This window comes from Numida meleagris, chromosome 7 (genome assembly GCF_002078875.1).
Source record: "Numida meleagris isolate 19003 breed g44 Domestic line chromosome 7, NumMel1.0, whole genome shotgun sequence".
NCBI lineage: Eukaryota > Metazoa > Chordata > Aves > Galliformes > Numididae > Numida > Numida meleagris.
Genome location: NC_034415.1, coordinates 18,502,176 through 18,529,505, shown reverse-complemented (window position 1 = coordinate 18,529,505; position 27,330 = coordinate 18,502,176). Strand labels below are relative to the sequence as shown.

Sequence of the window (27,330 nt, the reverse complement as noted above, 5' to 3'; positions counted from 1 at the left end):
CCACCATGTTCTGAGCTGAAGGACTGTAAAAACTGATGAGCGCAGGAAAGTCAGAAGTCACTTTGGGCCATCACTGCCTACCTACTTCATCCCAGCAGGTAAAAATCAGCTGGCCATCAGCACAGCTCGGCCATTCTGAAACTCCCAAAGGCTGTGATGATAATTAACTCTTAAATGTTGCCATTTCTTTGAAGTACACATCCTATTGTTTGAAGAAATTATTATTTCAGAATAAACCAGTCATTTTTAATCCAGACCTTATTTACTATATTCTGAAGCACACCTTGAAATGCAACACTGAACACAAATTTCTCTTTGATTCGTTTAATGGAAACAATTTCTCTCTTCAGCAAGCACTTGCTTTCAGAGTGAAACCTTAACATTCTACTTTTATCTGTCTTGTCAGTCACTGTTTTGGGTCCTTTCTTCCTGCTGGCCCCACCTAGAGATGTCATATTCCCCTCGAAAGAATGCAGTCTGAGAAGATGCTGAACACAGTCTTTACTTTTCAAACCAGCCAACTAGTTACCAGTTGATCTGACAAATAGGTCACATTTATTTTTGGGAAAGCAGTTTGTTCAGCTGATGGATGACTTGAGTGCAGGTTTCCTTACCTTGCCTGTAACTGATGCCCAACTGTTTTTTTTTTCCAGTTTGATACTTAATGCCCTAAACTCATAAAATAATTCAGGCTGGAAGGGACCTCAGAAGGTCATCTCATCCCCCCTCCTGCTCAAAGCAGGGTCAGGTATGAGATCAGGTTGCTAGAGGCTTTATCCAGCCCTAAAAACTCCAAAGATTTTAACAGAGCTGCACAATTCTGGACAACCATTTCCGATCCTCGATTAGTCTCATGCTGAAAAAGATTTTTCTGGTGTCTTAAGTCTTTCTCTTTTTTCAGTTTATGTCCTTCATCTCTTCTCCTTCTCTGCTGGGCTGGGGCTCGTGTTAGTAAGGACTGACAAATAAATCCTTTTATTTCTCAGCAGGATATCTGCATGCTTTAAGGAGGACAATTACAATATCCTTCGGGTTCAAAGATGATGAATCTAAACAAAGTTTATCTGCTCTTATGTACTGTATTAAAACATAAAACTCATCTTTGCGTGTAAGGAAAACACAGTTTCAATGACAATCTGACCCAGATACCAGAGAGCACAGTTTTCCTATAAAAGATGTTCTTTCATTAAAAATACTATTGTAACCTAAACACTTCTTGACACATTCTCTTTCCAAGGAAACTTTTTTCAATCCCACTGAGCATGCTGAAGTCATTATGTTAGAGATGTTACTTTGTCCAGCCAGTCTTACTAGAGGTTAGATTTCTGTAGGAGATTAAAAAATGATGCATTAGTAGATATCTTTCTAAAAATACTCTGCTGAGTATTATTTGCATTTTTTTGCAAACCTGGAGGAGCATACAAGAGCAGCAAAGGAAATACAGTGAATAATTCAGGGCAAAAAATATATAACCATGAGAACTTTTCCTCTGTATTTATTTAAATGAAGGGAAATATGTTAAAATGTGAAAGCTAAGCATTTCAGTTTATTTACATATTTTACATTCAAAGGGCCATCTGAAATACTTTTTTTTTTCCAGAAAAAAAAGAGATTCCTCTTCTGTTTTCCAAAATTTTGACAGAGACATGACATAATACATAGATAATGAAGCACATCATTGCTGTACATAAAATGAAAGCCTTGTGTATATGGAAAAAAGATAAAATCCAAACAAATCTGACCATTACTAAAAAAAAGAATTCCTTTAATATAAATAAAATTCAGAGTAGTACTTTGTTTTAACAGACAAAACAACAGTGGGATTTATTAACAACTACATATTTACAGTGTCTGACTGGTAAAAATAAATGGCTTCTTCTGAGATCCTAGACACTTCCTTAGAAGGCAACATGGAATGAGGCTCAGCACTTCACGTTACCTAGGTGCTAAAAGGATGAAATTAAAGCATACTTTTAAAATGAGTATGATGGCACAGCAGGAAATGCTGATGTAACATATCTATGCCCTGATGCAGCAAAGCTTGCACCACAAGTTCTCTCTGATTTCAGTAAATCTGTGTCTGTTCTTAAGGATAAACGTTCTAAACTCAGGACCCTTGGAGGAAGACAAATGCTTGACTCAAGGGTGCTACAAGTAGAGAAAACTGCTGTAATTACAATTTTATGGAGGCACATGATCTTGAATTTAAATCTGTACTCTTCTGCACACGTGAATTCTACCACTCTACTTTTCATTTGATCCTCCATTGTCTGGATTCCACATGTCTTTACAAGTGACAAACTTGATAAAGTATTTCCTTCCCAATGCCTCCCAAATCATAGTGCCAGCTTAGCAGATCTCAATCTTTTTGGCAATTAAATAAAACAAGAACCAGATCTTTTTCAAAGCATTCACAAAATAATCTTTCACTTACAAAATGGCTCTTCCATTCTGATACCATTCTTGTATCAGATCTGACCTCAGTTCTTTAGATCTAAACTGTTCTTTAAGAGTTATAAAAATAAAGAATTGATTAATATACAAATATATATTTCAGAGTGATAATGGAATAATATTAAACAAATTCCTTTTTCAATCTACTTTAAATTAAAAAAAATGTTTTCAAAAGTCTGTGCTGAAGCAGATCATTATCTATTGACTATTTAATGGAACCCATTCCCCGCAGATGCTCATACACAACTGAATGTAAGAAGCTCATTACTACAAAAAGACAGCAAGCATGTTTCCACTAGCAAGTGATTCATAAAATCTGCCCTGATAGCTGGTTCTTGATATTTCTCTTCCAAGAAGTGAAGATATTTTCAGTATCAGAAAAAAAACCAAGTCATGAAAAGTCCTGAGTTCCTTTAGAGATTTGCTTATTACCTTGGTCTTCATTAATATATATTCTGCAATAATCCAGTTTGTTTTGTATACTGTTTGTATGCAGCATAATATTAATGCTTTGCATGAATGCACACATATGTACAAAACAGTCAGTAAATCAGTTAAGAGATTTGCCTGCTCACTGGGTCATTTCATACTTATACAATACCACATTTTCCTGTAATATCCATAATGATATGATTGAGGTTGCTCCCCTTTTCCACCAAGATGCTCATGCAGGTTTTCCTTCCATTTATCTTAAGCAGCCAAAACAACAAGGAACATTTTTGAACAATCTATAATACTCTTCTTGAATCTGAAAGAAAAATATTGAATTCAAATATGAAATAGATATATTTATATATATATATCTTTATGTGTTTTAACTAATTGTGTACTGATCACTTCATTAGATATTTTAAGGTGGAGCTGCTTGTGACTGTAGGACAGGACAATGAGAAAACATAATCTCAGAACTGTGTGGGGAGTGTGAATCCTGTTACTAACTGCAAATCATGGAAGTGAGCTTTACTCCATTCATTGCATTGCTTCATCTGGTTAGTGATGAGTTTCAGAAGTTCATTTTTCCATCTTCTGTATGTTTTTTTGTTTTTTAACAGGATGACAATATGTGCAAAGGTAAGAATAGGGGAGATGTTCTGTCTCCCTAGAAGGAAACAGGAGTATTTCCCCTCTTCCCTTCTCACCCCCATGAAAGGCACAAGGGTTTCTTCCTGCTTTGACAAACCATCCACACTGTGACTTTGCTTCAAGGCTGGGCATTGCCCTGGGCACACCTGAGTGCCCCTCTGGCTCCCTGTGAGGATTGGGACACTCACCTTTCTGGACAGCACACAAAGAAAGATGAAGATGAACATCCCCTGAAATGCATTGAAGATTGTAAACAGATAGGCTGTAACCACAGAGCCCTGGACGACATGGAGGACCCCAAAGATCCAAGTAGCCCCAAGTAGGAACAGGAGAGCAAGAGCACCTCGGGCACAGGACCTAGGGAAACGTAGACAAATGCAAACATTTGATGTTTCCCTCTCTTCACTGCTTGGCATGGGGAATGCTGCCTAGGCAATTTATTTTTGCTGCGAATGCCTGAGAACTGCAAATGCATGGGTTGTTCTTTAGGGTGTGCTGTAGCACCGTGCCATGAATAAGCTCACACAATCACTGCAGAAGAGCAAAAGAGTAAAACTGGAGGGCCTTAAAACACTGGCTTCTTTAATCTTCAGATATGTTTTCTCTGGTGTACTGCAGCACCATATGATTTGATTTAAATCTACTATTAGTGTAATTCCCCAAGGAAAAACATATGTCTGTTATGAAGCATTCCCCTGCTTTTCCTCCTCCCCCTTATCCTCCTCAAAAAATAACCCAGAAAAATGTACAGTATGCTCTTAGGTCAGTACACGTGCATGACATCAAAGGGTTCCTAGGCTGCCTCTCAGGTTCACTGCAGAAGATGGTGCCAGCTGTAAACCTAGACTTTCCTGCTTTCATTCTTTCTCTTTTTTAAAATATATTTTTGTTTGTACAACACTTACACTCTCGAATATTTCCTGGGTAACTGTATTGATGCTTTAAAATTATAGGAACTGATTGGCTATGATTTTTTTTTTCCAACATACTTTTTTCCCTGCTCACAGACTCAAGCAAATTGCAGCATGTTGTCTTGGAAATGAAACCACTGATTACTTTCTTATTCATTCTCAGCCCAGTCATTGCAGGACTTCCTTTGAACAACAGACATTTTTAGCACTGTTCCTCTGAAAATGAATAATTTTCAACTTCATTAAAACCAGCTCACCACATGAAGCTGCGAAGGGTAAGGAATAAGAGAAAGTAATCAATCAAACAATTGCTAAATCCTAACTATAAATCTAGTGCAATGCATTGAAACTGCAGGAGTGTTCCTAAGCAACACAAACAGTAAGTTGTTTTCAATGTTCCCTGTAGTACACTTCAGCTTTTCCTGCACAAACGGTTTTCAAGGTTCCTATAAATCAGCTTTAAGGAGAGTAAGTTGATGAAAAAATCATAACAGCATGCAAAGTAAAAATCCTGGAGAGGAACCCCCCCACCCTTCAACACCATAGAAGCACAATGTCCTACTGTGGACTTTTTACTAGTAATAAAAATGTCCTGATTTTCTTTCAGAGGATTTCTGTATGCCTTGTTACTTCAATGTAAATATTTTGGTCCCAGTTCAGGCATGTTCTGACTTGTCTAGAAGCTGTGGAAGGTACTTAAGTGGAAAAAAAGAAAAAAAAAAGGAAAATTACTACTTTAACCCTCCCACCAGCCTTTACCCCCTGATTGACATGGACCACTAGTAGTGTTTTTCATGCATCTCCCATAAGCCCTGTGTTACTGCATGAGGCCCTGGTCAGGCGGAGTAAAGATTGCAAAGTCTACCTCCAAATATATATGACAATAGAAGAAAACCACTTTGGTATTTCTACAAATCTTCCAGAAGTTTAAGTCATTGTTTTTGAATCCTTAATTTCACATTTGGCTGTATTCTGTTTAAACAAAAGTTTAAATTTGTATTAAATGGCAAACTTACCTTATATTTTCATAACAAGTAACTTCTGGCTTTAACATTGCAGTGTGTCGAAATACTTTGTAAATAATCACTCCAAAAGCCAGCAAATTAACCTGGGGAGAGCGAAGAGAACTTTTTTAGTTCAAATTGGGGTGATTTTGAATTTCACTAACTGTTATACATTTAAACAAAACAAGTCAGATAAAGTTTCTGTGTATATAAAACCTAGAGAGTCCAGTGCTGGAGCAGAGGGTGGAACTTTTTTCTGCTCTATGTCTATTAAAAAAAATATGAGCCCTGTAATAAAGATTGATCAAACAAGGTAGTAACTTTACCATATCTCAGCAGTATCCCTACCAAAAGTCTGCAAATGTTTATTAATTTTATTGGTAAATCTCTTTGATTTCATGCTCTGATTTATTTCTGTAAGTAGAGATGTTTAAGCAAATAAAAGAAAGAGAGGAGAGGAGAGGGAAAAGAGAATCCCAAAGCCTCCTCCTGCCATGGATTTTCCACGATACTGTACTGCATAGATTTTGACAAAATGCATATCTTTTGTTACATAAATATCACATTAATACATTAATGTCACATTAATAACATCATATATTCTGAGCTCTTTTGGGTGTGAAAACATTTAAGTAGCATAAAAATCTTTGAGGCTTACGTAAAGATATTTTAAAAAACTAACTTTGGCTGAAAGGTTCCATGCAAGGTATTCTCCATTTTATGTTTTTTTCACTGGTGAATAAACTCAGTATGTGTGTATATGTGGGTGTGTGGGTGTGCTTTCTGCCTTCCTTATAATCACATTGCTTTATTTCAGTTTGAAACAAACAAACAAAAAAAAAACAACTAAAGGATGTAGTTTTGCAAATCACGCTCAATTATGGTTCTGAACTTCTGCTTGCTCAGATAGGTTTTGCTGAATATTCATTTAAATTTCTGTTGCTTTCCTTTAACAATGTGGATGAGTTTGCTCTCTTGCTTTTTAAAAGAACACTTATTTTGGTTTGCAGCATTTAACATCAGAATCTATTTGCAATGTTAATAATTGAACCAAATTTTATCTGGATGTCATCCTCATACTATTTGTAGATCCTTGGTTGTAATCCCTTGGTTGGTTGCTGTGGGCTTACAGCTGCAGACCAAATAGAATTAATGTCTTCCCCAACTTGTTTCTCCAGAAAGACTGTGTGGTTTACTTCTCTCCTTCTTTTTCTTAAAAATAACAGCAACAACAACACAAAAAACCACTCCAAAATGAAAACAAAGGCCTGCTATATAAACACAGCATCACTTTTAAAATAATTGTTTTCATTTGTTAACACTTGTTATGTATGTCTTTAGAACATTTTTGTTATGTTGGGTGGGAGTATCTGATATTAAATTCAGGCTCTGCTTTAATTAGCTGCATGCTCATACTTTAATACAGCATAATGTATTTACAATTTGATAAGACAGGAGATAGAGCTGATTAGCAGTTTAGGGAATTAATCCTTCACTGAATACCTTGTACTTTCACTGATCATGAGAGCTATTCTGAAGCTCTTTGTATTTAAAATTGTAATCTATAATATCTCCTAAACCAGCAATTTTTCAAAGTTAATTATAAGTCAGTCAGCAGTTGTGGGTAATTATATGCAGACTTACTTTTTTATCTTATATTTGTTGGTGAATAATATATCAAATAACGTGGAGCACACGCTGTAATCTGTGTAACCCACCTAATGTACTTATTAAAGTAATCTGAAAAAAGGTAGGGTGCAAAGTGATCAAAGTACCACGAGCATGGAGCGTGCACTCTGGTACCTCTTCAGAAGCTGTCAGCACTACCGCAGCGTGAACCGCGTGGCCAAGCCTTCTCCCTGCTGGCCCGTCACCGACATCACTGATGTCAATGAGAGCCTTCCTATTGCTGCTAATAGGCTCTTTGTGAAGCTCTGTGGGCCTGACGCCATTATCCTTTGGTCATGGAAAACAGCTGCAAAACTAGGGAGGTTTTGCTGAGCAAGGATGGGGCTGGGGAGGGGGAGATGTGGGGCCCTGTGGTAGAGGTCTCCATTTCTCTACATGCCGGTGGGGCTCCTTTACACAAATACTATTTACATTGTCTGTAGCACAGGATAATAGGATTTGACCCTCTGCGCTGAGGTAATACCCATTAACGATGATCTTTTCATTCATCAATTCACTCTGATGGGAATAATCTGGATGTGTCTGGGGAGCGGGAGAGGTTAACACTGGTTCTTGGAGCCAGCTGCAGAGTGCAGGCACAGCGCACCGACAGGTCTCAGGTAGCCTCTCAGGAGGTAATGTTACAGGGTAATGGCAGCGAGCTTAACTTCTGAAACACCCGCTCATTCCGAAGATTTATTAAAGCCTTAAGTAGGTTTTTACCCCATTTAGAAGCACTCCATTAATAAAAAATATCATAGCCAAGTGCATAGGCTGCTTCATACAATGTTCAGTGCCTTCAAAAAGTAGGTTTCAGGGAACTCTTTTTCAGCCTAAATTAGAGCCCTCTGGCATTGCATTTTGTCCTTTGGAGGACCTCAAATAGGTAACAGTAAAGTAGTTATAACCATCCTGCAATGTAGAAAATCCAGCAATACTTGAGGGAAATCAATAACAGAAAATCATGCATAAACCCAAGAGGAAAAGAAAAATAGATAGCATTAAAAACACTAATAATATTCAAGTGTGCAGAAAAGTGGTACTCTAACAGGTATGTGAAGTTCAACACACTGTGCTTCAGCCTGAGACCCTGCATATTCTTTACCATGCTGGTTATCTCAATTATTTCTGGGAAATGCGAAGTAAAAAGTTCGTGTTTGATGGTTGGACTGAGGACTAAAGGGGAAATGGCCTTCTTATACCTAATATCTTCAAAGAGCCATATATGTTTCAGCAGATGGGATGGGAAGTGAAACACCTAAAATGTCTGGCATAAGATATGACCACTTAAGACATTTTTCCTTTGTATCAGTAAGTGAGATTCAAATGAATAAATGGAGGTAGTAGGCTACAAAATATAGAGGTCACTCCGAAAGTAGTGCCTCCTATTTTTTCCCATGGAAACTACAACAGATACAAACAGCATAAGAACACTGCTTGATAGAGCAAGTTCTCAGATACAAAACAATATTTCAGCATAGTCACTACCATTAGCTGTACATTTTTACCAGCACTGAACAAGAGCCTGCATGTTGCGCTCATAAAAATCTGTGTGGCCATCTGGAATGTGGCTTGTCTTTCACATCACTGTCACCATTGCTAAAATTCACCACCCACCACCTCACTGTGCTCACATCCACTGTTTGGTCTCCACAAATGGTTAGTAAACATCGATGAATGTCACTTGGTGCCATTTTTTCCACACAGAGGAATTCCATGACACACCTTTGCTTCATATGCATATCCGTGTCAGACACGATTTTGTCAGACTGCCCCTCTATTGCCATCTGTCACACAGCAACAACATGCAACGGAATATTGGTGGGAAGCTTCAACTTGTACTGTCAGGCCACCAACATCCACCTCTGACATTGTGAGCCAACATAATAAAATAGGAGGCATTACTTTCGGAGCAGCCCTCATGGATAGGCACAAGGAACCCTAGGTGTCTAATACTCTGGCTGGAATAAACTGAGGATAAGAGACATTGAAACAGCTAAAAAAGCTTCCAGAAGATATTTGCTGCCAAATACTGTGTTTTGGTTGCAATCACGTTTGAGTTTTTTCTAATTAAAGCACACTCTTCAGCTCTTGTTGGCTAAGCTTTCAAAGATGTTATAATTAAGGCTACCCTGGAGGTGACAGGCAAGGTGAATGGAAACAGAACAGCAAAGCACAGAGGCAGCAAAGCAGAACGGAGCAGTATGTGCAGGCAGCGTGACACCAAGCTGAGGCAGGCGATGCACAGGCCTGGCCAGGGCCAGCCTGGGGACTGTGGCTGCTGCACATCGGCTCCAGGAGGGAAATTCCTGGGTAATGAGTACAGCCACTCGGCAGCACTGGGCAAGCCCAAGGCATGAAGTACAGTGGCACTTCTGCAGTTTTATCAAGTGAATAACGATTTTACAGCGTGACAGGGCAAGTCCTTGTGCCTTTGTTTCAGTGTTATTACATGGCTGAGCAGTCAGAGAAACTGCTGCATGTCCTGAGATGGGCTGCTGGGCAAGTCTAATAGGCAAAAGGGGAACTGCAGTGATTCCAAGTCCAGAACTGAACTATTTCATTTTTTGACAAACCACCTTAAACTGCTGTTTAAATTCTATAATTCTATGCTGTTGGATAAACAGCAGTGTTATCGTACCACGAGCCGCTGGCTTTCTCATTGCAGCCCAATCCTGGGGGGTGCTGAGCATCCTCAGTCCTCCCTCCTGTGATGCTGGTGGGAGTCAGCACTCACTCAGTGCTCAGGTGCACTACAGGACTCATTTTAATAATTAATCTATTCCTTTTTTCTAAGTGGTTAATCAAATACAAGTGCTTATATAGGAGCAGCCTCCATTCTAAGAATCTTCAGGGAATCAACTCTCCTTAAATATATTTGTAGTAAAAGTGTTTTTAGCTTAAATTCTGCAATGCTGTGGTAAATTTATAAGCAAATGGTAGGAAACTTAAAATACATTTACGTGAAATAGACGTTGAATAGGGAAAAGTCTTAGGATCTCATGAAATCAGGATTTTGTAGATATGGGCAACTACATTTGTGTATCTGTTTTACCCAGGAAAATCCCCAGGGAGCTACAGAGCTGCACAAGGTAGGTTTTGCTGTACACTCACAACTATGTTTAAAGGGAGGATGGTAAGTGCTCAGAGAATCTCTCCTTAGAAAATCACCTGTGTGAAGGGTCAAGAGAGTTTAGGACTTTGGAGTAACTTCTGGCCATTATACCAATGGTAGAATTGTTAGATGGCAAAACTCCCATTGCTTCCAGTGTTGTCAAGACCTTTCCTCTACACTTGATAGAGAGGGGCATCTCAAGGGTTTCATGGGCAGCAGTGGACACTGTCACAAGTTTCACTCTGCGGATTAGCATTTGCATGTTCCATGGATGCACACTGGTGGTGTAGAGCAGAACAGATGAAGTTTCCTGCGGTTGCGTTTTGGGGATCTACATGGTTCTGTTCCCATGTTCATGGCTGTAGTGTGTGGGGTAAGATAGAGCAGGCACATAAGAAAAGAGTGCACAGCTGTTTTGAGTGGTATTGGTTCCAGGATCAGATCTGATCCACATCCAAAAGTCAGACAGCATTGGTCTGGATAATTTCCTCCTGTAAAGAAATTCACAGGAGAGAAAAAGCAATTGCAAATTCAAAGAAATGTCCCAGTGCTTTCATAATCACCATGTCAACAAGAAGGAGGTTTTGCCTGGGCAGCTCTGTTCAATCAATTGCATATATTTTAAGAAAGGATGGATAAAACTTTGTGTGGTGTTAGTCTACCTCCACCCAGAACTAGGATAGCTCTGTAAATCTCTTTGCTGATGCCTTCCTCCCTCTGCCTAGGCTTCAGTAATAAAAGAAAACTGCTCAACAGTCGGCATGGGTAGAGCAAGATGTTGATGCGTTGACTTTCACTCCTAGCGGTTCTGGGACCACCAAAGTAACATTTCACTCATCCACAGTTTGCAGAAGGAAATAATAGAGTTGTATACGTATCAAAACATAAGAAAAAGTACCTAGTAAATATTATTAAGATGAGGATCCAGAAGAGCACTGAGAAACAATTTTGTCTATTGCCTAAGTAAATTACAGACTTCCCTGTTGATTATTGTATTTTGCAGACTAAGTAATAATATAAAAATGAACGTATAGATCCTAAAATGCTAAATGTTCCAAGCTGTTGGAGCTCTGTTATTAGCACATTGCTTAGCAACTGCTATATTTAAAATAGATCCTTAATTCCACTGTTAAATGTATGTATTTTGCATACTGGAAGAGTAACATAATGTTCTATCCTGAAATAAATATGATGTTAGTGCTTCACACTGCATGAAACACTCTCTTTGTAAGTACAGATTGATAGTTATTTTTAGTTGAGCACTGAATGGTATGAAATACACAAAATTTAATAAAGCATGCAAAACATCTGCCTGCAAATAAAAATATTTGCACTCATGTTGAAGAGTTGTAGTTTCTTTCATAATTAATTACAATTAAATGGTAAGATACTGAGTGAAGTGATATATCATCATTTTGCCCCATCAAGGTAGCTGACAGCTGTCAGGTTTTGCAATTGAGAAATCTTTTTTTTCCCTTCCTTCCTCCCTCCTTTTTTTAAGCAAGACAAAAGAGCTCTTGAATGCGCAGAGGGGAGTGGTGCTTTAATGGAGGTAGCTCAGTTAGTACCTGAACAACTTGAGAAATAAAAGAGACTGGGACAATAAGCATTCAATAATGTTTTCTCCAACAGTATTTTTGTTGAAAAAAATGTCAGTTCATCAGCACTAAGATATTTACTGATTCAGATCATACTTGCACCAGTGAACTTACTGACCAGCATCATTTTTCTGATTAAAACCAGAAAGGACATTCATTTCTGAACAGCGAAAAATCCCTGTGGATAAAGCATTTACCCAGGATGTAGAAGACATGGGCACAATTTTCTGTTGTACTTAATATTCGGACTATAATGTGACCCTTAGTTCCTCCAGCCTCCATACCAGCTATTCACCACTATCGCTCCGTTGGTCCTGCTGGCCCTGTTCCATGCCATATAAATAATTAAATATTCACTGGAGCAGGAAGACCTGGCTCTCCCTCATCCCACAGTTCCACATCCAGGACTATCTAAAGACAATTACTGTGTTAAGAGCAGAGTAATTGTTTAATATGAGACCAAAGTTTTCAGGCTCTTTCCAATACACAGGTATTTATAGAATAACAAAGGAATTGGTAATTTCACGTATAATATTCTAGTGTAAAAGATACACTCCAGCCTTTCAAAAGTTACTAAAACACTTTAAACACCAGCCTTTTAAGGTTTTCTAGTGTTACAAAGAGCTAGTATAAGAAAGAAGCAGCTAATTCTAAAGATTCAGACATACTAGTTCTGATTCAGTCTGAGCACTTTACATTCAAACTTCAAAAAATGAAGCCCCCAAATCATTCCCTTTTCCTTTCTTAGTCCCTGTCTCAATAATTGATGAAACCATCTATATGCTGATGTCAGATCTCACAAAAAAGAATGAGAAAATTTCTCCTGCTGCTCTCTTAGGCATATACTTGAATTTTTTACATATATCATATTGAATTTGGCTCTTTCAAAAAATGTCTGAAGTTCAGAGCAGCTGTATCTGTATCAGTCTTTACAATGACCCTCATTATGAGTGTTTGAATTAATGAGCTTGTGATGGTCTGAATTCTGCCAGAGAGAGCAATACATTTCTGTCTCTCTGTCTGTCTGGCTAATGTCTGGGTAAAATGACAACATTCAATGGGTCATCGTTATTTCAGACAGAGAAGAATAAAATTAAGCTATTAATGATACAACAGTTTAAGCTTCAAAATGAAAATGTATGCCATACTAATTGCATAAAATTGGACACAAGCTGGCAGTCAAACAGTCTGGATTTGTCTCCTGACTGATTTATCTCATTATCATGTCTCCCGTGAATATACCTCCTCGAACGCTGTAGGTATACAACAGCAGTCTTATTTAGAAATAGAAAATATAACAAAAACGTTAACAAAACCGCTCCAGGCTGTATTTTGGGGAAAGATTTTCAACAATGTGGGATTAGAATTTTATGATTCTAAGATTTTAATACTTTCACTTGTTTAAAAGTGAAAACACGGCTAAATTAGTTTATTTCAGACTCTGTCTCAGGAAATACATAATTTTCACAGACTTGCTCTTTGTATATGAATACATGAATATTTCAAAGTTGTTCTTTTGCATATTTCTAGCTGTAGATTTAGACTTGATTTAATAACTAAGTAGTTTTCTTTATATTTTTAGAACACTTATAGGAAGCTCTAAATAAATAAATAAATAATAGAAGCAGGGATTATATTTTTCATCAGATTAAAAGGCTTCCCACAGTCTTCTGGATTCAATGTTATTTCTTATTGGATTGAAAAGCTAAATGCATATTGGCCTAAATATTTTTATTTAGCCTCTGTTCTGCAGCCAAGGGCAGGAGGGATGAGCCAATACAGAACCGTGACTGACCTTAGCCATAAACCCTAGCCCAACTAGCAGGATAAGGGTCTATCTTGCTCCCAGTAAAATTAATTATTAGATACACTCTTCTCCTTTTCCAAGAAGCTCTGCAAAGATGTATTTACTTGGAAGCTGGTAATGACATAAATCAGGCTGTTTGATGCATTCATTCCGGGTGCATCAAAGATTCAGACTATGTTAGACCTCTCCTATGGTTTTCTTCCATAAAGGTAAACCTGTCTTAGGCTTTATGTGGAGCCCTATGGAGGAGCACCAGAGAAATATTTTTCCATTGGTAAATAGGTGTGAAATAGTTGCATATTATATTTTAACACAAATAATGTCAGTGAATGGAAGAACTGCCAGGATGGAAGCAGCATCAAGATTATGACTGAGACATTGAGTCTGACAACATTCGCCATTTTGGAAGTAAAAACAGTGTGCAGAAAGCCATCTGATACCTTCCACATCCCACCAGATCCTGCAAAGGATTTGGCCCTTTGCGTTTTAGAAGTAAATACGATTCTGTTGTACGTGGATGCAGTCACAAAATTGCATGCTGTAGCTTAAGGGCATACTCAAAGCCTCAAAAAACTCCTTCAATGACCACATCTCATCCAAGGAGAACATTCACATGCAATTGCTACTGTGAATATTAATTTATTTTTCTATATGCCTGCAACTGATGAATCAAAGGGCGGTAGGAGAGTGAAAGAAAATGCGCTTTGAGTGACAATATGCAACGTATATATAGTCAGGATGTAATTATTAAGAAAGTACAGAAGACATCATCAGTCTGTGTTAACTTTCTAAAGCAAACCTTTGAGTCCTCTCAATGAACAATTTAGGGTAAGTATATATGTTTATGGTAATTGTGCTTATATCAAGGCAACATCATCACTGAAAGCACAGAAGCTGGAGATACGTGGATACATTAAAATAGTGGGATGAATTTTTTTTTACGTAATGACATAAGAGAATGTTAATATGTTAGTAATGTTAAGTTTGTAGACTAAATGGCCATGGCCCCCCTTTCTTTGGGTATTTCAAGGGGTTTTAGTACATGGATCTTGGAGATAGCTTTGTAGGACAGAGGGAAGGAAGAAAACTCTTTCCCTTGAAGATCCTGGCCTTGCTGAGAAATTCCATCCATTGGTATGGCAAGATAGAAGCTGTGGCTTGGAGATTAAGGCTCATCCTGTCCACAGAACAGGGCCAGTACATTCAGACTCAGTGATTATTTAGCACAGCAGGTATTGCGGGTTGCTGAACAATGCTGCAGTTTGAAATAATCTGTTTCAAGCCAAGTTGCAGACTCAGTCTCTAATGCCACTGTGTAATTAATTATTTCCACTTTATCCACAATGGCATAAGAAATGCAATGGAGCCACATTTAACTGAAGCCACAGAGGGACTAATGAAAAGGGACTATTATTTTTTCATAAAGAATAATAAAGCCATTGCTAGTCCCAGTAGGAAATTTATTTCCACTAAAAAGGCAGACTGAGGAGCAAGAGTAGATATAAAAATGTTTTAAATGGCTATTTTCTGAAAAATGTACACTAAACAGTACAGAGCATACTTTCCTCATCTAGCTAACAAACATAATGAGGTATTTGTCTCAAATAACCCCTAGGAAAACAAAAGAAAACCTACACAGAATCTTCCAAAGCATAAATATTCAGTAAAATGTGTGAGATGTTGGGTATTATTTGTTATGATGAAGGCCAGAGGTCAAACAACTTTTTAGTAATACTCCTCAGAATATGAAAATATATCAAGAGTAATGAACATAACCTTCTTCATTGAGAACGGGAATAATAATGTGAAGAAGCCCAAGGATACAGTGTACCTGATTACATTAGTGTGGACTGATTGGCTTTGGGGGGCCTTTCTTTTTTATTTCTTTTTTTGTTTAAATGGGAACAATGGACTGTCAGATCATGCTCAATATTGAAGTCTGGGAAAATGTAAAACTTTTCTCTCTGAATATTTACTTCTCTACATGAAAGATGTTCAATTTGAATGGCCTAGATTAGAGTATTAAGTACATGAAATTTGTGAGTATTTGAGAAAAAAGCAGAGTAATGGATTTGCCAGGAAATTTTTCTGCATTGATTGCAGCAGTACCACGAATCCTGAATCAACCTAAATGTACAGAACTGAATAAGCATTAGAGCTGTCCAATAGGATTTGATGAATGCACTATTCCATTAATTTTGCCTTTTTTGCTGAATAAATTATTTGACAAATAATAGTAAAATTCATCAAATAAATTATCTGGTGAATATATTTTTTAAGTAATTGACTAGCTCTAATGAATATGCAGGCAGTTCCTTAATGAAAAGCATTACTCTACTGTTAGCCTGCTTTCATCACTCACATGTCACTATTTTTGTATTTTGCAACTGCAGTCCGTATATTTTATTCATTTACCCATTCATTTATACACAGGAAGTTCAAAACAGTATGGTTAATTAATCACTGCAATTCTTAGAATATTTTTGCTTGCAAGTTGATTATTCATTGCATTTATTCTATACAGGAATGCTTAATAAAAAGAATCTGGCTTTTCTGAAGACACTTCTCCCAAGAACTATTCTTGGTTTGTGTGTTCCAAATCAACAAGAATGCTCTGCAAATTGCAGGGTCCGTTTATAAGTCATTTCTGTAGTTGCAAACACTACAATTACCAATTGTTTCAAGAAACTGGAACTTGAAGCTGGGCCAGACACCTTGAAGGTCCCTGAAAACACACATTAGCGTAGTAAAACAATGAGGAGCATACAGGAGCAACCCCCTCGCTGCACAGTGTTAGTATATTTGGATAGAAGCCACAGGCAGGATTATTTGGATGGTGTGTAATTTTGGAAGTTTTCCAATCTTGAAAAGCAAGTCTGTATTTTGTCATTACAAAAGTAGTCTCAACAATAATACTGATAGATTTATACTTTTAAATGACAAATTATACCTGTTAACGTTACATCACACTTCTGAGTCCTGGTACCTCACAGAGGTATGCCAATTTATTGTGGCAGTTACAATAGGTGGAATAGTCTAGCCTGAACATTTCTGTCCATACTGCAGAGTTGCAAACCATATTAGCACATGTCCCCTTAAACTTGCTGCACAAGGTTGAGCTAAACAGATTTAAGGGGAGAAGGTTGTCAGAAGGGGGAATATTAAAAGGGTCCTCTGTAGCTACACTTGGAGTTGCAGTGATTCTCAAAAATTCTTCAAATTTTTCTTTTAATGGCTTGTAGACTTTGGGTAAGTACAGCATTAATAGTCTTTTCACACCATTACCAAGCAGCCTAATTTCTATTTCTGTCTCCAGCTGGACATCCGCTCTATAGCTGTTCCTCAAAGTGGGTATAAGTGGAGGGATATAACCTACGTTTGTGGTGTTTGAAAGATGAAGTTCTCACAAGTGTCAGTGATGTGGAAGAAAGCCCTTACATGAGTCTGCTTCCACTCAAGACAGAGCATGCTGTCATGCTAGAGGTGGGAAAAGCCCTGTAGAAGGCCCCGTACAACAGCAAGGAGTCTTCTTGGCTAACATTACACAATCATTAAAACGGCAGCTGCATTACCCTGCACAAAGATGGTTATTTCCATTCTACACACTTCCTATTACAGAGAGATTATTATTGTAAGAATGTATTACAAAAGAAAAGAAAATGTTCTAGGGATTTTTTTTTTCATTTTCCTACCTTTTATCTCTGGAGCTTATATTTGTATTTGCCTCAATCAGGCATGGGTTGTGGTTTGTGGGAGTGTTTGTCCCTTAAAGCTTGTGATAAATTCACTTTTCTATTAAAAAGTTTAAATACTTGTTATAAATAATTTCTCCACACTTGTATGCTTTGATCTAATCTGCTGCATAGTTTTAGCTAAAATGGTTGTGGTTCTAAAGATTACGAGTATTATAAAGAAATAAGTTGTGGAAATTATCTTCAGCTTGCAGCTTGCTCTACAAAGGTTTAAAATGCCCTTTCTTTGCTAACTCCTTCTAAAGAGCTTCTGACCCACTCCTTTTCATGTACAGTCACCAATCTAATAATAATAATAATAATTTTTAGGTGGGATCAATAAGGCCATTGCTTTACACTTAAGAATTCTAATAGAATTGTAATATTAATAAGCAAACACCTTCAGAAGTAGTGCTACTGCTTAGGCAATCAGTGGAGAACTTAGTTTATACTTCTAATAAACACTTGAGCTCCTTATGCTTCTCTATTATTACTGCAGATTTAAAGCCTAAGGATGCACTTGAAACAATGTGCCTAGAGATGGAAAACCCACTGGTACAGAATCAGTTCTATTCTTCATCATTTACATGCTGTCTCAAAGGTATATTACAGTATAACTCAAACCACAGATTTCCTGAGGTTCACAGAATTCACAGAAACGGAATGCACCATTTGGGTATGTGGGCTTTTGTGCTGACAGTAAGTTTTATTTTTTTGTGCAAGAATCAGATTTGCAATGAGTGGCTCTCCAGAGTTTTTGTACTGAAACTTTCCAAGCTATCTTGGAAAATCCACAGAATCATTTCATTAGCAGATGAATCTCAGAATTAAAGGTGAGCTTGAGAGGGTTATGGTATTCTATCCAGTTATTGCAGAACCAAGAATACAAGAATAACATTAACTTTTTTTTTTTTTTTCCTTTCATTAACTAGGGAGAAGGTGGATATCTTGAAAAGAGATTGGCATCTTTAATTATAAGAACTTCCTGATTGCTGCTACCTTGGGAAGTGTTTAGACTTTGTCACAGCGCTCATGTAGTGCACTTAACAGGGAACGCTGGACAATGGAAATAGAAGTAATGCAATAAGCATGTGACCTAAGAAACACACATTTAACACCAACTTCATCTCCTTAAGTTAATGCCTTTTTTGCACAAGGTTTCCCATATTCTTCACAGAGAGAATCAACTTCTACCACCACCCATTTGTGTTTTACTTCACAGGTGTTGCCTGCTGCAAGAAGTGGAGTGTTCAAGCAAAGGCAAAGGAGCTCAAAACCCAGCTTTCAAGACATGCCTCTGCAGCCAGCTTGTATTGAAGGCACCACAGATCTGCTCTGTCTCTGTACTGTGTGCCTAATGTCCTGCATCAGGCACAGCTCAGCTGGAGTTGAAAACAAAGTTGTAGATGCATACATTTGAGCTGTTTTGTATATTTTGATAACATAGCTTTCCTATACTGACAGCACAGTCATACACCTCTGCCCATAAATCTTCACCTGAAGGCAAGGGAGTATAGGAAGGAAAGCAGCAAGAAAAAATCTCAGCCCTGCAAACTGCCTTCCTGGAAGAAAGAGATAAGGTCCAAAGAGGACAAAGGAAGTTGCCAACTCAAACCTAAGAACTGTAAGAATTTCCAATAAAGGTTCGTCTTTCCCCCCATGATTTTTCTTTTACTGCATTAACCTGTCAAAACCATCTGAAGTCAGGGGCATGGAACAGAGGGAGCTGCAGTACAGTGCCCCTCTGGAATTCAGCCATGCACATCAGGTGAGGTGAGGAATATCACCTGGGGTTGTATCTGGCACATTGTTCCCAGCCTGTCCCCAGTCTACAACAGGAACCTGAGATGGAATTGGGCCAGAGTTATACTTGATACTTTATTCAGCTTTGAAATGGCTAACACATTGAAATAAAACTGTTCTATCATCTTGTGTGTGTTAGGCCCTGCCACTTCCTTTTACAAATCCTCACATTTATCAACATCAGCTTAAAAAGCAAGGAAGGGATATTACTGACTTGACCATAGATGTCATAAGGTCTCACCATTGTACCTTCTCTTTCTGTTAGCTCCAGCTATTGCCCGATCACTGTCTACCTAGTCATACACAATAATGCCCCATTACAGTTGGAATGGTTTGTTAAACTTTATAGCACTTAGAAATGCTCTTGAGGCACCAAAAAGGTTTTGATTCAGAATGGAACATATAATACCTGCCAAATTTGCAGGTTTGAAACCACTTCCAATAAGAATTAAAAAGGCCCTCTTCACAGCTGAAATAGGGCTATCAATACTTGACTTGTCTGCCCATGTGAAATAGCAGGTTCTTTTCTCTGACGTCGCAATTTTGTTTAAAATAGCTTTGATGATGACAGGGTACATGCAAGTGATAAAACCATAAAGATGACAGTCTAATCTTACAAAGATGACCGATCACTGATAAGAGATTAAGTCACACAACATTTGAAAAAACAGATTATCTGTCTGCTTGGATGGTGTATGTGTACACCTCCTGCCGTGCGATGCTGAGACGCCAATGACATACAAAGATACTACTTCTTACAAACCAGAAATGCTTTTCTCATACCATTGGGTTGAAAGAAAGCAAGCAAGTGAGAAAAAAAGAAGCTCTGATCTTACAGTGAGTTTTTTTTTCTTTGTCCAACATTCATTTTTAGGCTAGTGAAGTATTTAGATGTACAGCATATAAATAATTTAGAAACACTATAAAAGTATCTAAATTAGCCAATTCTGCCCTATAATTAGCACTCACAGCTATGTTGGCAATGGGTGGGTGATTATTAAACACCTTTTATTATCAGTTTTATGTACTACAATAAAAGTGAAAATTATACTTACAAGAATTATTAGACATGCTGGTCCTATAAAACTCCATATAAAGTTATTCTTTGTGCTAAGCCAACATCTGAAAAGTAAACAGCACAAAACATCTTGAAATGTGCGAGGCTATTGTGACTATTGCATCCTCATATATGTTGATTTGAACACAAAAACAGCAACTTACACTTCCGTGGTACCATAGTACTTGTATCCCAGTGCAGCAGAGATGCCAACTACTACAGCTGGACTGACGTAGCCAAAGACATAGAAATTCTTGTGCAAGAAACCCTTGTTATAGATGACTCCCACAACTATCAGGTAGAGGTGAATGCCTTCAATGCACATCCATGCAAAAGCAGCTAGAAGGAAATAATGGAGTAATCCAGCAGTAATTGAACAGACGAGCTAGAAATTCAACCAGAGAAAGCAAGAGTCACAATTCTATTAATATGTCTCTGTTAATATTACAGCACGTGCACAGCAACCTAGCAATACTCAAGCAGTACAGATGTAAGGCTGACTGACAAGATCTTGGCCTGTACCCACAAGCAAACTTGTTCATTAGCATTTTCTGTAACAACTGCTAAACTGAGAAGATAACATTCAACTTTTAAAATCAATGCATGTCTTTCCAGAAAAATTGCATTCACAAATTGACAACGTTTATTACATTGCTATACCTGAGTATCATGGTTACATAATTTGCTTATCTAGATAAGGCCTATTTTTATGATTTTGATAGCAACTCAAATAAGCTTCATGAGCAATTATTTCTAAAGGAACTTTTTACTATGAAATGTTCATAGATGATATTCCTCAATCAATACTGTAGAGCAGCCTCAGGGATTGTAGTTCATGTTGTTTTCAGGTAATTTTAAATCCTATTCAGCAATTTATGGTAGGGCTTTCTTAATTTATGCATGATTTAATTTCCTAAAGCTCCTGAGATGCAAGAATCAACAGTCCTACTTGTATGAAAAGTGACAGGGATTGGTCAAGAGCTCACATTTAGAAAGCAAAGGTCCTCCAGCCAACAGTGCAATGTCTTAAATGCCACCTTGGGACTGCAGCTCTGACCTGGCTTTTAGGGAAAATTGTCATCCACAGAGAGCCACCAGCATTGCTTTATGCAGCATTCAAACAGATGTGAAAATGTCAAACACACTGAGACCACATTCAGTTAAAGTGAGAAAGTTTAAATGAAACTCATGGACCAAAATCAGCTTGCATCAGCTCAGATGACAGCTCTACTTTGATAGATAACAGCAAGTCCAGGTGATCATTTTATATTTCCTGTTACTTGACCAGGAAGTCAGTGTCACTAGACTACAATATACTAGTAAATATAGTAGGAAATACTGGAAGTAATGGAAGATGGTATCTCATACCATATATTTGACTTACAGCACAAAATCAAGACACAAGTGAAAACTACTCACCTTATTATTGTTCATATTAATTCCAATCAGAAAAATAAGTTCTGCCAGGAAGAGGCTGCAGCAGAGGTTTTTGTGAATTGTCGTTCTAGTGCTTTGAATTTCACTGAAGAACCAGAATGTAAAAATGCACATGGAGAGGCAAATCAACGAAATAATTATTCCTAGCTGAGTGATTCTTGTAAGAATGTTATAATTTGTAACACCCTGGGGGAAAATTATAATATAATATTAAAAAGAATAGCTTTGTATGTTCTCAGGAAAGACTGCATTCTGTAATACAGTTTTTTTTCTTATTTTGAACAAAATATTAATCAAAAATGTTTGCAGAGTTTCAGTGCAAACGCACGCTTTGGATAATCTTAAAAGTATTGGGTTTTTTTTGGGAGGCGGGAGGCAGATATAACTCTAAAGGAAATTAGTAATAAACTGTATATTTTACTGTTCTTACATTTTCTGGTATTTCTTAGCAAAATTTTATTAACATCAGTATCTCATAATATGATTTAAAAAATCATATCATTTTAGTGAATGACAAACACACTGGCAGTAGGACATATATTAATATGACATGAACATTTTCTAATATAAAAGGACTTATCACAGCAGTGACTTAGATAAGCAAAATGGAATAACCATCTTACTGAATTTACAACATGATCAAAACAAGACTCTGAAATAACAATCATTTCAAACAAATGCTATTCCAGATATGTAACAGGAATGTTCTCTAAAGAAACACAAGCTATTTTAATATTGGTTGTGAATATTTTTGTATAGGAGCACAGTTATGTTTGCTGCTTGGTATTCACACAAAGAATCTCTGAAATACATGACTGTGCATCAGCATAAGGATAGCATTCAGCTAACCAGAAAATGTACTGAAGTATTTTTTTTTCCCTAAATAAAGGACCAGAGATTATCCTCCTTCCATTCTTCCTTTTTCAAATAACCATATAAGTATCTGCAAAGGTCTTAAATATGAACTGAAGACTTAGGATGTTATTTAGCAAGCAGGAAACAGCCTCTATCAGCATGAAATTCACAGTGTGAGAGTACTATCTCAATACAGTATATTCATGCTGATATTCTGCTTGCTGTCAGTTCTGACACCATATAAAGCTGCTTTCTGAGACAGGACCCAAGCTCCTGGAGATCCCCATGTCGATCCTGGAAATCTGTGGGGCCTCTTAATGTAAGAAGGATAGAAACTGACTGGCCACTCTCACAATTTTGTTGTAGTTGTGAGTGTCCATGTTTGATAGTCATAAACTTCCTTCCTTGTACTGTTGATGATGCTCTTCTGATAATGCTGTTGCAAACTTTCAGGAGAGCACTTAAAGGAGATTTTTAGATGCCAAGGTTAGACAAATGGGTGGCAAAGCTTTGCTCAAGAGAAACTGTTGGCCATATGGTTACTGACCACTAACAAAAGCTAGTTAAATCCCATGGCAGTCTTAAAGTGCGATTTAAAATTAAAAACAATGCACCAAAAATAAGCACAACAGGCTGTGTATTTGGAACAATATCCTTTGCTGCACCACTGCTCTGTAATACTGCAGAAAGGGCACACAGAAATTCAGACACATAGGGGAAGAATTTTGTTTGCTCAGTGCACAAAAAAAGTGACAAAGGCGAAAAAGTACATAAATTGCACTGCAATAAAAATATAACAAATTAAGATGAAAGAAAGTATTGGGTAAAACAATAAATTAAAAGAGCACTTACAACAGAGCCACCTGAGGACATCAAAACAGCAAAATGAGTCAGATGATTACATTTGCATGAGATATGAGTGGAATTGAAATGCGTCAGTTCACAGCCTTCTGTAGCCCAGTTGCCATTCATTGTGTCAGCTGAGTAGTTCCAAAACGCACATTTAATATCTTTATCTGCAGTCTGGAACAGAAACAAGATGTTTTACTGATGGCAAATGCAGACTATTTCCCATCAAGAGACCTTTCTGACATTACCCACCACAATTTATTAAAAATTGCATGTTTCCATTGGAAGGCTGGGAAACAAAAAAGCACATTCCTAAGGCCTATTCCAAGCAATTAAAACATGGCTCAGAATGGAAGCGCTTTATTCACACAGTTAGCACTCCACCAAACATGCAGGCTAATCAGATTACTGAACCCATTTGGCACTTACAAACCTGTTAGAATTTTTACCTACTGGAAACACTGTTATATATACCCCTGCACCTGCTGAACATGGACTAAACTCCAAGGTTACAGTCACATTGGTTGTCCTTCTTGTAGTCCTTTTCAAATAAGCAGCACAAAACCTGAGACTTATTCTATGCATTTTACAAGGCAGACTGGGAGAAAGTCAGGGTCATATCACACCTGGTTTATCAGGTGTGATGACAGAAATGAATAAGAGCATTAATATTATTTGTTACTGATAGTGCATACAAACATTAGTCAAAGATCAGCTCCCCACTGTACTAGATACTGTATAAATATATGCAAATTTATAGAAAGCTGATCTCTATCTCACATATTACAAGCCAAGTAACAAATTTAAAACCTGGATAATCAAGGTTAACACCTCACCCTTCTCCCACCTCCCCGCACAGAGTCATTTTCTTGTTTCCAATCAGCCCTTGTGATATGTAAGAGGATTCTTCACATCTAAGTGAAGCTAGCAAAATCTATGTAAAAGTAAAGCTCCCAGTTATAGAATAATATATTCAGATTTCAGAAATAGCAAAGGTGCTATACTATAGGTTCTTCTATTACCTCTTCGTTAATTGTTAAATTTTTGCATTAATTTTGAAGAATTTCTTCTTTTTTTCAGTATACATGTTTAACTATATGTTAAACTTTTAAGAAGAAAAACCTAAATACAGAGCAGTCAGGAACCAGTAATATTGCTTCAGGCAATTGCACTTTATTCATACTGCAGCCAAAGATGGCATTGCTGCCCTTACTGTTGTAGAACTTTCCAGCAGTATCATATGTAGCACTGAGGATGCTACATTTGAGACCATTTACTTCTCCGATACAAGTAAACTCACAATAGCAAACAACACAATTATGTCTGAATATATCATACACTCCAGATACGGTTACATCACACACAATAATTAGCTATTGTTTTGTTTTGAAGTTGATAATAAGAAAAAAAACATCTTACCTTGGCATACTTTAACGTGAATGTTATTTTCTCGAGCTCATAGAGCATAGGCGGATTTGAGCTAATTGCAACAGCTATAACTGATGAACTTACTGTCTGTCTCTGCTCTGAACTATCTTTCGAGGAGTGGTTTTTAGGCGATGAAAGCAAAGAACCAATATTGCTATACCGCAGAAAGACAACTGCAACAGTGCCTATCAATCAAACAGACCATGTTTAGTAGTTTGAGGTTTTTTTTATAGAAGAACAAAATTGAAGACATTAAGGAAACAATAAACAATAGACATCATTACTGTTATTGCATAAAATATGCAAAACAGATGGAACCTTTGTGGAATACTTATAAAAATGTTTTAGAGACAATGAAATATAGCTTTATTTAAAACAATGAAACTGCTATTAGAATTAAAAATGTGTGTTCACGTTGGAAATTCTAATTAGATGCACGCATATCTATTTTTTCTAAACTAACATATGCATGCTGCTGTTCTGCAATAGGCTGCACATGTGGTATCAGGTCTCATAAACCAAAACAGCTCAGACCTGGACCTCTCTAAAGCATGTGGCTTGCTTTGACTTTCATTACATTGGAGACAAGATGGGGAAGGTGCATTGGAAAAAAGAAACCAAAGGTATTTTGGGATGTAATGCTGATCAGAAAAGTCATACTTTTCTTCCCTATACCTCAATAAACCACACTTTTGGATGCTGATATGTAGTGGGTCTCGGATTAGCTGGAAGATTAAGACTTAGGAGCATTTTTTGGTGTGGTTATTGGTTTAGGTGCATTAATTCTGGAGCTTTTTAAATACGTTCTACTTTAGTGCTGGGCTATTGCTAGATATACACCATTTCTATAGCACTCTGAGGTCCAAGCCAAATTCTGGACCCTGTTGGTTTTGGTCCTGGGGGACACATATTCTTGCATTAATGAGCTACTCTGTAAATAGAAAAGATGTACTAACTTTTGGAATGACACAGAGCTGGGGGCTGATCCAAAGTCAGAGAGCAGATCTATGGCTTAGAAAGGGATAAAATTCAGGTTTCTGGTACCAGTAACCAGTGTTAAAACTTACTGGTCCTCCCTGTGAGACAGTCATTGTGGAAATAATGAAAATATGGAAATAATGGTAGAAAAATCAATGTTGAGACAAGAAGGGTTGGTGATAAAAATGCACTGACTCTGTAGTTTACAAGGCTGCAGCTCAGTCTTAGTATACTGCACATTTGGTTGTTTACTAGTGGGTACAATCTATTCAAGGAGTTTATGAACACCCCTGCTCTTTAATCATTGTCTCTTACCATTGGGTTGAGATTCCTCTCTCTTCTTTGGAGAGATCTTTATGTAGTCTCCTTCTGTGTATACATGAGGGTGAATGTGTTTCATGTGGTGTGAATCAAAAGCAAAAATCTTGAGTGCTGCAAAAGAATAAAAATACCATAAAAATCACAGCTCCATTATGGTCTAAGACAATTTACAGTTGGGTTAATAAATGTGCTATCAAATTGTATAATTACTGTGAATTTTAAGAATATATCATTGTGCCAAATATTTCAAGAAAAATGCTATTAATATAGCATGTTTGCTTAGACTTCTAGATTTTGGTATTTCCATGCATACATTTTGCTTTCATACTTTTTACTCTTTCCATGAGAAATATAGTCTTTTATTTACCTTGCATTAAATTAGGCACTGGAAAGAATAATGTAGGTTACTTTAGGAAGAGCTATTGCTTTATTAAAAATGCATTTCTGAAAGGAACCACAAATCACAATTATAAAAAGCAAAACATAAAATTCTCTACTGAATAGTAACTTTTGATAAAAGCCAATTTTTGAGATGTATATATTTTATAGTTATCTGTCCATACTACCAAATGCACATTGCATAAAATAATGATGTGTCTTGAGAAGAAGAAAACAAACAAGCATCACCCTTCAGAATGGAAACTGTATTAGACGACACTGAGCTCTTTACTCAGTTCATTATAGTGCTGAGTTGAGGAACAAAAAAAAGTCAATCAGGCCTTTTATAGAAAACAGAGCTAAACAACAACAAACAAATCTAAAACTTGACTGATGGAGGAGTATCACTAAGCTAGACCATCTGCATTGCTTATAGTACATCACACAAAAATAATATGAGCTATTCAATAGACCAGCTGTCAGAATGTGTTTGTCAGGACATAAGGAATATATATTTTTTTGTAGCTGGAGTTTTGAAAAGCATGTAGTTCAGGAACTTGCACTACAAAAGTGTTGGAGAGAGAGAGGTAATGTTGTAGGTCCCAAAATACAGGTGTGGGGCATGTATGAGCCTTGTAGAAAACATATCCACGCTGAGAAACAATAGTAAACAGTTATAGTGTTTGCATCTGGTTTGGAAAAGACCTCACAGAACTACCTAGTTTGGAACAACAGCAAGCCAGAAAACGATCAATATTTTTGACGTAGATATTCCTTTCCATTCTCCTAATTAGCTTCTTTTCATCACCTTGGTTCACTGGTGTCTGCAGTACCACCAGAAGGTGCACTGACT

General features: G+C 37.3%; 1 protein-coding gene across 3 annotated transcripts in view; it reads right to left on the bottom strand.

Moving 5' to 3' along the window:
- Positions 1,470-27,330, bottom strand: part of ADGRL4 (adhesion G protein-coupled receptor L4) — a 160,674-nt gene continuing 134,813 nt past the window's right edge. For all 3 annotated transcript variants that reach the window (XM_021405124.1, XM_021405125.1, XM_021405122.1), the window contains 9 exons: positions 26,094-26,210; positions 24,792-24,985; positions 23,376-23,546; positions 21,651-21,854; positions 20,396-20,616; positions 20,230-20,296; positions 5,465-5,556; positions 3,726-3,894; positions 1,470-3,202 (listed from right to left, as the gene is read on the bottom strand). In XM_021405124.1, coding sequence (XP_021260799.1) covers positions 3,140-3,202; positions 3,726-3,894; positions 5,465-5,556; positions 20,230-20,296; positions 20,396-20,616; positions 21,651-21,854; positions 23,376-23,546; positions 24,792-24,985; positions 26,094-26,210 — 1,298 coding nt within the window. In that variant the 3' untranslated portion in view covers positions 1,470-3,139. The remainder of the gene's footprint in view (positions 3,203-3,725; positions 3,895-5,464; positions 5,557-20,229; positions 20,297-20,395; positions 20,617-21,650; positions 21,855-23,375; positions 23,547-24,791; positions 24,986-26,093; positions 26,211-27,330) is intronic.